The sequence below is a fragment of the Komagataella phaffii genome, chromosome 1, assembly GCF_000027005.1.
Source record: "Komagataella phaffii GS115 chromosome 1, complete sequence".
NCBI classification, from domain to species: Eukaryota; Fungi; Ascomycota; class Pichiomycetes; order Pichiales; family Pichiaceae; genus Komagataella; species Komagataella phaffii.
Genome location: NC_012963.1, coordinates 1576155 through 1587492, shown reverse-complemented (window position 1 = coordinate 1587492; position 11338 = coordinate 1576155). Strand labels below are relative to the sequence as shown.

At 39.3% G+C, this 11338-nt stretch overlaps 6 protein-coding genes across 6 annotated transcripts; 5 read left to right on the top strand and 1 right to left on the bottom strand.

Annotated features, from left to right (window-relative positions):
* Positions 1-192: 192 nt before the first annotated feature.
* PAS_chr1-4_0097 (Hypothetical protein) lies at positions 193-510 on the top strand (the record flags this gene model as incomplete). Its single annotated transcript, XM_002490163.1, has 1 exon — positions 193-510. The coding sequence occupies one exon, from the start codon at positions 193-195 to the stop codon at positions 508-510; it is 318 nt and encodes a 105-aa protein (XP_002490208.1).
* Positions 511-2171: 1661 nt separating this feature from the next.
* Positions 2172-4463, top strand: PAS_chr1-4_0096 (Plasma membrane Mg(2+) transporter, expression and turnover are regulated by Mg(2+) concentration; the record flags this gene model as incomplete). Its single annotated transcript, XM_002490162.1, has 1 exon — positions 2172-4463. One exon carries the CDS (start codon positions 2172-2174, stop codon positions 4461-4463), a length of 2292 nt encoding a protein of 763 aa, XP_002490207.1.
* A 64-nt stretch (positions 4464-4527) lies between these two features.
* PAS_chr1-4_0095 (Cytoplasmic aspartyl-tRNA synthetase, homodimeric enzyme) lies at positions 4528-6195 on the bottom strand (the record flags this gene model as incomplete). The annotated part of the gene is made up of 1 exon (XM_002490161.1): positions 4528-6195. One exon carries the CDS (start codon positions 6193-6195, stop codon positions 4528-4530), a length of 1668 nt encoding a protein of 555 aa, XP_002490206.1.
* A 116-nt stretch (positions 6196-6311) lies between these two features.
* Positions 6312-7112, top strand: PAS_chr1-4_0655 (tRNA wybutosine-synthesizing protein; the record flags this gene model as incomplete). Its single annotated transcript, XM_002490160.1, has 1 exon — positions 6312-7112. One exon carries the CDS (start codon positions 6312-6314, stop codon positions 7110-7112), a length of 801 nt encoding a protein of 266 aa, XP_002490205.1.
* A 196-nt stretch (positions 7113-7308) lies between these two features.
* PAS_chr1-4_0094 (GTP binding protein) lies at positions 7309-8386 on the top strand (the record flags this gene model as incomplete). The annotated part of the gene is made up of 2 exons (XM_002490159.1): positions 7309-7376; positions 7465-8386. 2 exons carry the CDS (start codon positions 7309-7311, stop codon positions 8384-8386), a joined length of 990 nt encoding a protein of 329 aa, XP_002490204.1.
* Positions 8387-8661: 275 nt separating this feature from the next.
* PAS_chr1-4_0093 (Phosphatidylethanolamine methyltransferase (PEMT)) lies at positions 8662-11334 on the top strand (the record flags this gene model as incomplete). The annotated part of the gene is made up of 1 exon (XM_002490158.1): positions 8662-11334. One exon carries the CDS (start codon positions 8662-8664, stop codon positions 11332-11334), a length of 2673 nt encoding a protein of 890 aa, XP_002490203.1.
* Between the last annotated feature and the right edge of the window lie 4 nt (positions 11335-11338).

Here is an 11338-nt window from a genome sequence, read left to right as displayed (position 1 = left end):
ATATACCAGACAATTGTAGATGAGGCTACCATAGTCGAACCATTGAAGAGATAGTAGTAAGCATTTGCGTACCTATTGATGATTGTAAGTGATTGACAGGGACCTAAATAGGAAATTTTCAAGATGTACCTGATACTGAAAAATTACATCCGCAATATTACGAGATAGGAAGGGTCTTTCCTAATGAGGAGAATGACAATGAGCGCACACAATATCGGAACACGAGCTTCACCTAAAACTGGCTGCTCCACTAATTTAAAAAAGATTGATTTGCAATTTTCATTTATTTATTGTGAAAAAATAGTTACTACAGGGATATCTGCCATTGAAAAATCTGTGTCTCTTCGAACAATATCAATTGTATCGTTTGGTGAAGAGAAAGAGGATCAGTTATTTCTAAAGAAAAACTTCGTTACACCTCCTCTTTCGACGGATGTTAAGAGCGTTCTAATCAACCACAAAAGACTGGCTAGAGGTATCCAAGCAAAAGCCCACAAATACTACTCATGAACTTTCAACACCACAGCAGTGACTCTAACAGTCGTCCCATTTTTCCTTCTTGATAATGGCACCAAACGCAGTTTCTTAATGAAGGGTATATGTTGCTATTCAATTCATTGCAACATATTTTCGAACCGATATGGCTTTATCATCAGTTCTTTCTTATGCTGTGGAATTGGATTTTACTTTGCGTACTGTCAATACCGACGCATTACAATTCTGAGTCCCATTTGAAGACTTTCAGAATTGAAGATTAGAGGTGAATGGGTGTGCGCTGAAATTCTGAAACCCCAGTTCTAATTTCACTAAATCGACCCATCAAGAATGCATATTTATGGGATCTTATTATGAAATGGAAGAGCTTCAACTTTGATGTTGGAAATGACGGGCCATGAATTGATCAAAATTGCATAACCAGAAGAATCTCAAAAGAAGGCAGCATTGGCAAGAAGCAAAGACTCTAAATAACGAGTTATCTTGACTGACTATGACCCAACATGCAAACTGGGTTGGGAAACGTAGGGCTGAACATCTGGATGTTCATCAGTTTTTTGGCCAGGAGCCACAAGACCCAGCTACGTAACTTGAAACTGGAACATGTTCAGTAACGTTTGGTTGAACAAGTTCACTTAACTATGTTTCTTCTAATATTGACAGAGAAAAACATCAGGGACATGTCCATAATCAGCAAGTCCAAAATCTCTAATTCTTTTAGATCTGATGCCTGCATTCATTATCTCCCTGTCCCAAACATATTACGTAAGACTTGATTGTTGGAAACGGCACGAATTTGCTTCAAAGCTGGTAACCAGTATGGTTGAACAGTAGCCAAGAGAATAGATCGCGCAATATCAATGCGGGCAGGGTAATAGTCAATAATATCAACGAAATGATCGCCCTATTTGCATGCCCAGCTAGGGACTAGTTGTATGCTGGTAGTATGGTCTAGAACGAAAAGATATTGTCGATAAAACTTTGACTGGATGCTACTGGCGATCTCACAATCGTCCTTCAGCCTTTAGTGGTAGCCAAATCTCAATTAGTCCCTAAGCCTCCAGGGAGCATTCCGAAAAGAATTATCAAAAAAATAGCAAGATATTCCCTGGTGAATCCAGCTGCAGCCACTTCTCGTCATTTTCTACAATGGATAAGCAGTCATTGAGACTCACAATTATGAAATTGGGTTTTTATTTCCCCCCGTGACAATAAAGAACCTTACCAAGAGTCACCTCCTACTTTGAACACTGCCGGATGCAGTTGAAGTCAAACTTATTCTTCAGGTGAAACAAGACTCACAGAAAACAGCATTGTACTCCAATTTTGAACTCCACTATACATGAATAGATAATTTTATATCTTGTACTTTTAATAAGGCACATCAAGTCCTGCATATCTCATCTCACATCGAGCTGTAAAGCGCTTAAAATCGCGTCTATATAGCTCACATCGTGGTCGTTCTCCTCGACTGAGCACATGTCTGCGAACGCCTGAAATTAAATTTTCTCACTTAACTTGAATTTCTCTGCATTCCCTTTCTGCTAACTGTTTACACAACATTATGAAATAATCACCCTATCAAGAGTCGATAGTGTATCTCATAGTAGGAAGTTTACCATCCCATCTACATTTCCGGAAAAGTTCTAAGTGCGATTAAGGCAATTTTGACCAACATGTCCCCCATCAATGATAGTAGCAGTTCCCGTCATTCACTGTCCCCAGTGATTCGCCACACCTCATCGCATGACAGTATTACCAATAGCTCTGTCATGTCCGATAACGAGGAGTTACATGATCACAGGCACCAGAGCTCGTCTTTACCCATCCGAAAAGAAGGCACCTCTCCATCTTTCAAGCTGAACGATCGGGAGATGCCACCTGGTGGTGAGTTAAGATTACCCCCACCAGCGACAAGAACCTCTCAAAACCCCTCACAGTTTGTAGAATCCACAGATCTACGTGATAGAATGCTTTACAGTGAAGATTCTGATAACGAGGATATTGCCAGTCCCTATCTGGCTTCTTTTAACAATAGTTCTAGCAAGAAGCATAAACAGCCTGGTTTTATCAGGAGGACTCGCTCAAAGTCCATTTCTGAGCAGTTCAAGTCTTTGATTAATACAAATGTTCAGCAATCTACCAATCCTGGAGGGGGAATCCTACTGAATAGAGAGACTCGGCCCTCAATCTCAGGCGCCAATATGAATCCCTTGGCAAAACAGCCGTCAAGAACTTCTATCAAATCTACAGGTAAGACCTCTCTTCAACAGGAAAAGAAAGAAAGGCAAAATTCCAGTAGTGATAGCGATGTTGATTCTTATGCGTCCAGGTCATCCAAGGAAACAGAGGAAGATGTCTGTTTTCCAATGGTTCCAGAAAATGTAAGGGTTAGGGGGATTGACTTTATGGAATTGGAAAATTTTATCGAAGAAGAGAGATTGGAGAAAAAATCATTAATGAAGCGAGAGGAAGCTTTGAAAGACTTCGATTCTAATATTGCAAGAGGTTTCAGCTCTGGCAACAGCAAGCCAAGCTCTGCGGCCTTAAGATATATACCAAAGAACATCACTCACACCACAAATGCGGACAATTATGTGCCCTTTCCTCAATCCTACGACCCCGGTGATGTCTACCTTGAAGAAAAATCTAATGATTCATCTAATAAAAAAGAAAGTTCTACAGAAGATGATGGAGATAATGGTGTGACTTTTCAGAACCAGAAAAGGAACGCCGAGGCAGCTTCTATATTGCCTGATAGGTATAGTTTTTATTCATCTGACAATAATGAAACTATTCATGCTCCAGATATATCTTCATTGGTCAATGAAGGTCAGAAGATTGAAGAGCTTTTTCACGGTGCTGAAGCCACTTGGTGGCTCGATTGCATTTGTCCAACAGACAACGAGATGAAAGTTTTAGCCAAAGCCTTTGGAATCCACCCCTTGACTGCCGAAGATATTCGTATGCAAGAACGACGTGAGAAAGTTGAACTTTTCAAAACTTACTACTTTGTGTGTTTTCACTCTTTTGAAACAGACCCCGAAAGTGAGGATTTTTTGGAGCCAATCAATGTTTATATTGTTGTTTTCCGTGAAGGAATATTATCATTCCATTTTACTCCTATTAATCACCCTGCAAATGTCAGGAGACGTGTAAGGCAACTAAGAGACTATGTCAATGTGTCTGCTGATTGGTTATGTTACGCAATGATTGATGATATTACTGATGGATTTGCTCCAGTAATTCAAGCTACAGAGTATGAAGCGGATGCAATTGAAGAGTCCGTGTTTGTTGCAAGAGATCAGGAGTTTGGTATCATGTTACAGCGAATCGGTGAATCAAGAAGGAAAGTGATGACATTGATGCGACTGCTTTCAGGTAAAGCAGATGTGATCAAAATGTTTGCAAAAAGATGCCAAGACGAGGCAAATAGCACTTGGGCCTCCAACGCTTCAATACAACAGACTACTACTCCAAGAGCAGATATAGCATTATATTTGAGTGATATTTCGGACCATATTATTACCATGTTTCAAAGTTTACTGAGCTATGAAAAGATATTTAGTCGAAGTCACTCCAACTACCTTGCCCAACTTCAAGTCGAATCTTTCTACTCCAATCACAAAGTTACTGAAATGCTTTCTAAAGTTACGTTACTAGGAACAATATTTTTTCCTATGAACATGATAACAGGTTTATTTGGAATGAATGTTACCGTTCCTGGGCAAGATACAGGATCTTTGAATTGGTGGTTCGGAATTCTAGGGTGTCTTTTGGCTGTAGTTTTCACATTTGGTTTCCTAGGAAGCTACTGGATGAATCGTTCATTAGCGTCCAATACCACACTGACTCCTGCTAGTGGCAAAAGATCAATCAGGAGTTTTAGATACACTGGTGGCAACAGTACTTCCGACAGAGCAAGGTCTATATTAAGTCTCCCGAGAACCTTCAGCAAATACGATTAAGTTTTTATATTGTGTTAGTATAAGGCAATGTAACCATATTATTCATATGTATTGATATTCAAGACTATGGGCGGAGACGTTTTGGATCCCTAGGGAATAGAGATGCACGCCTTATATTCTTCAGGTCCAAGTAAAACATCACGACACGCTCTAAACCAATACCACCTCCACCGTGAGGGGCACATCCATAATCAAAAGCCTGGACATAATCTTCCAAGCCAGGAGAGTTGGAATCGAGTCCATGAACTGACATTCGTTCCTTCAAAAATTCACTATCATGGATACGTTGAGCTCCGGAAAGAATCTCCTCTCCTCTCATAAAGAAATCATATGAGTTAGAGTATCGGGGGTCTTCGTGATCAGGCATTGTATAGAAAGGTCTGACAGCCAACGGAAACTTGTCTAAAATGTAAAAATCTGTGTCGTACTTTTCCCTAACAAGTTTACCCAAAAACTTCTCGTTCTCCGTACTCAAGTCTTCAAAATCATCAACTTCCTTACCATTCTCTCTTAATAGCTTGATCCCTTCTTTAAAAGGGATTCTTACCATCTTTCCATCTTTTGGAAGCTTAAACTCTTCGACTGGGTACTGTTTTCTAACAATCGCAATCTCCTTGGCGTATCTGGTCTTCAATTCAGAAAAGATAAAAACAAAAAGCTCAGATAACAAATCAATCACCTCATCGTAATGCTCTTCGAATGTCATTTCCAAGTCTAAACCAGTGAACTCGGTCATGTGACGATGAGTGTTTGAGTTTTCAGCTCTGAAAACTGGAGCAACTTCAAACACTCTTTCAAAGTCAGCAGCAATTAGCTGCTGCTTGTACAATTGTGGAGATTGAGCAAGAAATGCCTTACCTTTAAAGTAAGTCACTTCAAATACATTAGATCCACCTTCAGATGGAGCACCCAATAATTTTGGAGTATGAACCTCAGTGAATTTTTTCTTCGTCAAAAACTCCCTGAACAGTAAACATACACCAGATTGGATGGTGAAAATGGCTTGATTGGTAATGGTTCTCAGATCAATAACTCTTGCGTCAAGTCTCGTGTCCAAATTGACTATTGGCAATCCAGATCGTTCGGCTTCCGCATCAGATCTCGAAGCATCTTCCACCAAAAGTGGCAATCGCTCAGGAGTCTCAGAAATAGTATATATTTTGTTGATTAATACCTCAAATTCTTGGATAGTAGCAGATTTAACTGGTTCGACCACTTTGGATATGGTACCATGGACAGTTACAATACTTTCCAAGCTGATGGCACTAGCCCATTTCACCATTTGTTTAGATACGGAGTCTCCATTTGCTTTCAAGACAGCTTGAATCAATTCAGTTCTCTGTCGTAAAGACAAAAACACCATTGTGGTACCTTGTTTTCTGGTGTTGTAGATTCTAGCTCTGAACACAACCTCTTTACCATCGTCAGCAGCAGTTAGAGACCCTATTTCAATGCGTTTAATGCCGGGCTTCGTAGTAGATTGATTTAAAGGCAATCGACCGTAGTTTTCCTTAGCGGTGTCGTTTGCAGCATCAAGAGCAGCCTTTTCGGTTTGCTCCTTGGCCAACTGTGCAGCTTTTTCCGCTTTCTTTCTCTCCTTCTCTTTTTCCTTCTCTAGCTTCTTTAAAGCCTTTTTCGACAAAGGCTGGCCATCAGGTCCAAGAATTAATTCTTCAGAAGTGGTTCCTTGAACAGTCAGAGCTTCCAATTTTTGAGTAGTTTCTTCAGCCATATTGATTGTGGTAGAAATGCGGTAGGATTGATGGAAGAAAAGAAGTGTCACATCTCGAAAGTTTGATTTTTTTTAGTGGGAAGCTCAATAAAGCCCCGGAATAGAGAGTCTACACTATGTTAGACTCATTTGATCAGAAAAAGGCTCAGATATTGGCCGAAATTGCAACGACTAATGAAGCAAATCCCGATTTATCTCCCAAGGGGACTATTGACGAACTTTGCCTTCCGATCATGAACTCCATAAATTCGCATAGTGATATGATAACTACCTCATCCTGTTCTGGAAGGGTCAGCGTTTTCTTAGAAGGGGACAAGAAGGGAAATAGTAAGATTGGAGCCAAGGGAGATGGTGGTCATTGGTTATTTGTGACACATGACAAGAGGCAAGTTTCTCGTTGGTGGAAAAACATCGATTTTGAGTGCCAAATAGAGAAATCCAACTTCAAACCCTCCAGATTTGTCTTATTCAAGTTTGAGCCTCTTATTCTGCATGTGAAATGTAGAGACCTTACAACTGCCCAGAAACTATATCAAACAGCTATGAGCTGTGGGTTTAGAGAATCAGGTATTGGCGTTAATAATATAGTGGGGATTCGAATTTCCATCAAGTTAGATATTCCTATTGGGTACTTGAATGAAGAAGGAAAGTGTGTTTTACTTGTGGATGAGAATTACCTGGAATTTATTGACAACCAGGCAATCAACAGATTCAATGAAAATGAATCTAAATTGAACCTGCTACACAGAAAGATCAGTGATATGATGTTCGCAACGACTGAGATGAAAATTGAGGAAACGAAAAATGAAAGAAGAGATAGGAAACGCCGCGAGGGACTCGCAAAGCAGGAAGCTTTAATGAAGGAAAAAGGAAAGAAGTTAGAGATGGGACAGAATGAAGAACCTGAAGATGGTTAGTTAGAGAAGTATATACGCATTAATCTGTAACTCCTATTACAAAACTTTACGCGGGCAGATTAAGCTTTAAAGAGTGATCTTCTGGACTTAAAATCGCGAAGGCTACTGTTCCCAGGTTGCGACAACCATCGAGAACTCTGACATACTAAGTCCTCTGACCCAGAATCTATTTTTTATATCACAGCAATCAATAAGCATGGAAGGCCACCTCATCCCAGATCCGACTAATGAGAATGCCACAATACTGTTGATGGGGTTGAGAAGGTAAGTGTTACTAAAGTTTGGCGAATACTTGTGATAACAACTGTTCCTCCCAAATACTGACGTACTGAGTGCTAACTGAATGAATTAGGTCCGGCAAATCAAGTATATGTAAAGTTGTTTTCCATAAGTTGCAACCATTGGACACCCTCTACCTGGAAAGCACATCTAAACCTACCACAGAAAATTTCAGAAGTCTTATTAATTTGTCTGTCATCGAGCTTCCAGGACAACTGAATTTCTTTGAGCCAACATACGATCATGAGAAGCTTTTCAAATCAATTGGCGCTTTAGTTTACATCATAGACAGTCAGGATGAATATTTGAACGCATTAACCAACCTTTCCATGATTATCTCATATATCTACAAGGTTAACCCCAAGATAAATGTTGAAGTACTGATACATAAGATAGACGGACTTAGTGAAGATTTCCGGTTGGATACACAGAGAGATATTATGCAGCGAGTAGGGGACGAACTACTGGATCTTGGATTGGAAGGATTGCAGGTATCCTTTTACTTAACATCTATTTTCGATCATTCCATCTACGAAGCATTCTCTAGGATTATTCAAAAGTTGATCTACGAACTTCCTGCTTTGGAAAATTTGCTGGACTTACTGGTTCAATACAACAAATTCGAAAAGCTGTTTCTGTTTGACGTTAATTCCAAGATTTATGTGGCTACTGATAGTTCACCGGTTGATATTCAGACATATGAGGCATGTGCAGAGTTCATTGACGTCACCATCGATCTAGATGGATTATATGGAGATGTCAAGGATAGTGATGAATCAAAAGGTAATCCAACAAAATGTATTTCTAGACTACAGAATGGATCCGTTTTGTACTTGCATCAAATGATCAGAGGGCTTGCCCTAGTGGGATTAGTACGACTGGACAATACAGACCAATTCTCAATGGAGTTTAAAAACGCTCTCTCATTGATAGATTTCAATGTTAACGTCTTCAAGAAATCTCTTGAAGACATGTGGAAGAACTCGAGACTTTAAGAATAGACTAGTGAAATAAATTTAGAGACATAATACTATTCAGCCATAACTAGTGTTGGTTGTCGGAGATACCTTACCCGCGAAGAGACAAGTTTCAACTAACTAGAATCTCTTCTGCTAGCGGAAATACCCATGTGAAAATTACCCCAACAGATTCAATTTCGAGTCTACCTGATTCTTCTCTCGCTTATCGATTAATTAGAGGCAAATTTCAAGATTTCTAGCTAAGATCTTTCCCTTTTACCCTGTTCCTACTCCTACTTCTCTTCAAGACTATGGTAAAAGAAAGCAAGTTTTCATACAATTCTAAAGATGAGAAGAAATACTCGTTGGGAAAGACTTTTAGGGGTGACATCTTCAATGTCCCAGAGACGCATGACATGGTAAGATCTTTGTTTGATCCAACCGTTAAGAAGTCGGTGAGCGACTACCTAATTGTTCTCTCCTTGTTCATAAATGGGATTGTCTATTATTACTCTCCAGTGACATGGCGTATTCCGGTTTTCATCGTCCTGTATTCGTTCTGGAGGTTGGGATATAATCTAGGAATTGGCATCTTGCTTTATAAGCAGTCCAAAAGCCACTCCATGTTCCATTGGTTGAAACAAATTCAGATCAATGGAGGCTGGGCTAAAAAGTTTGTTGAGTTAGAGCTTTCTAGCAAACTGAACGCTCAACAGTTAAACAGCGTTCCGGATGAATTCAAGACCTGGATTGTGTTTAGGTCTTTGGTCAACCTTATTTTGATGAATGACTTCACTACCTATATGTGCCTCGTCTTTGCCTGCAGTGATGGTGCTTTTAACCAGTCTTTATCTCTCATCTTTTTACGATGGGTGCTTGGTATCAGTTTCTTCATCTTCAACATTATTGTTAAATTGAATGCCCACCTCATTGTAAAGGATTATGCTTGGTATTGGGGTGATTTTTTCTTTAGATTACACAATAATGAAGAGTTGATTTTTGATGGTGTTTTTGACTTGGCTCCACATCCAATGTACTCAATTGGATATGCTGGTTATTACGGGTGCGCCTTGATGACTAAATCTTACACAGTACTGATTATGTCTATCTTTGGGCATCTATTACAGTTTTTGTTCCTGAACTACGTTGAGACGCCTCATATTGAGAAGATTTATGGAGACGACAACTTGTCAGAAAACACTATTTCCGTCAATAAGAGGGATGATAGCGTGTTTATTGGTACTGGAGGAAAACCCTTAGTGATGCTAACGAAAAACTTCAATTGGCTGAGAACAAATGATATATTCACTGTCGTATTAGCCCTTTATGCCAGTATTGTGCCTATATTTTTGCCAGCTTCTTACAATAATTCTATCATAATCTTGGCAATTGTCGTTAAGATAGGCACGTCGTTTGTACTGAACAGTGTTTTATATTTACAGAGCAGGTTCAAAAGTTGGACTTTGAGTTTCATCAAGAATTATGGAACTATCAATATTTCCATTCTAGATAACAAAGAACTACTTGAGAGGCTGAGTTTTCAGAATTGGACCCTGTTACAGAACAACACGCTTGTGCTTAACTACTCTATGTTGTTCACTATCTCCGTAAGAGAAGTTATGTACAATGAAAAGTTTTGGCAGACAGAATGGTTACCTCTCCGATTTATCCTGGCGGCACTGATGATTTTAGGTCAGTTTTTAACTGTGCATCAAATGATTGATTCTATTGGCTTGTTTGGTTGGTACTATGGTGACTTTTTCATTGGTGTGTTGTCTTCTCACAAAAGCGAAGTCACAACTCTTTCAAGAAGCGGTATCTACCACTTTCTAAACAATCCAGAGAGAGTCACTTCTAACCTTACAGTGTGGGCATTGTACTTACTGTTTAACAACAGTAACAAAATTTTTCTAGTCATTGCACTGTTGTTTACTATGAACAACTTGATAGTATTGAACTTTATAGAGAAGCCTCATATGGTTAAACTCTATGGCGAACAAAATGTTTTGAAACACACTTCAGGAATTGAGAAAAGTATCAATAGCTTGTTTCTTCCAAACCATGTTCAGGGAACTATAGTTAAGCTAAGTGGATCTATTGATAAGGTTATTCAAGACTCTTCCAAAGTCATCGACGAGTTCATCAGGAATAAACACAATCAGAAGCCAAAAGAGTTATCGTTGAAGAAACGTAGAAACAGTTTCCAACAGGTCATTGAACTTATCAGAGGAAGCACTGATGATACTCTTACGATCAACCTGCAGGAATTGAATGACCAGGGTCAACTCCAGCTTCTGAACTTACTGAGAAAAGATGATACCGATTTCTACAACTTAGGTGATCCAATTAAAGTTGAGTGGAATATGGAAGATCACAAAGGTAAGGACAAGGCGTGGATTGGCTTATACAATATCTTTCAAACCTCTGAGACTCGGACAAAAACTCTCGTTTCATCAAAGGGGTATTGGATTCCTATTCACAGGGAAAAGTATATTAACTTATCTGACAAGATTAGGAATGAAGAAGACTGCATTTTGGAGGACGAACTAAATAGAGGAGTTGTTCAGTTTTCCGCAGAACTACTTCCCTGGGTTCCGGGAACTTATGAGTTGAGACTTCATGCTAATGAAAAACATGAAGTCTTAGCGATATCGAAACCTTTTGACATTGTTGTGAAAAAAATTGATGTACCCACCAGTGACGACATAGGAGACGAACGATTGGAAGATTTTGCTAATAAGCTTTACCAAGGATTTGTTAGCAAATTGTTTCCTGCCGTCGAATCAATAGAAGATGAGTCTAATTGGTTTCTGCAAATGCACATAAAGGAGAATGCTAGACAAGTAGAAAAGCTTTGCTCCACTTTGAGTCAAAGCTGTGGGGTCCACTTAACTAAGAAAGCTATTGTTGATGAGAAATGTTTGAAGGATCTGAGTTTCAAGATCTCCAAGTTGAGAAAAATGTTAGATGAATTGATGTTATAGATGT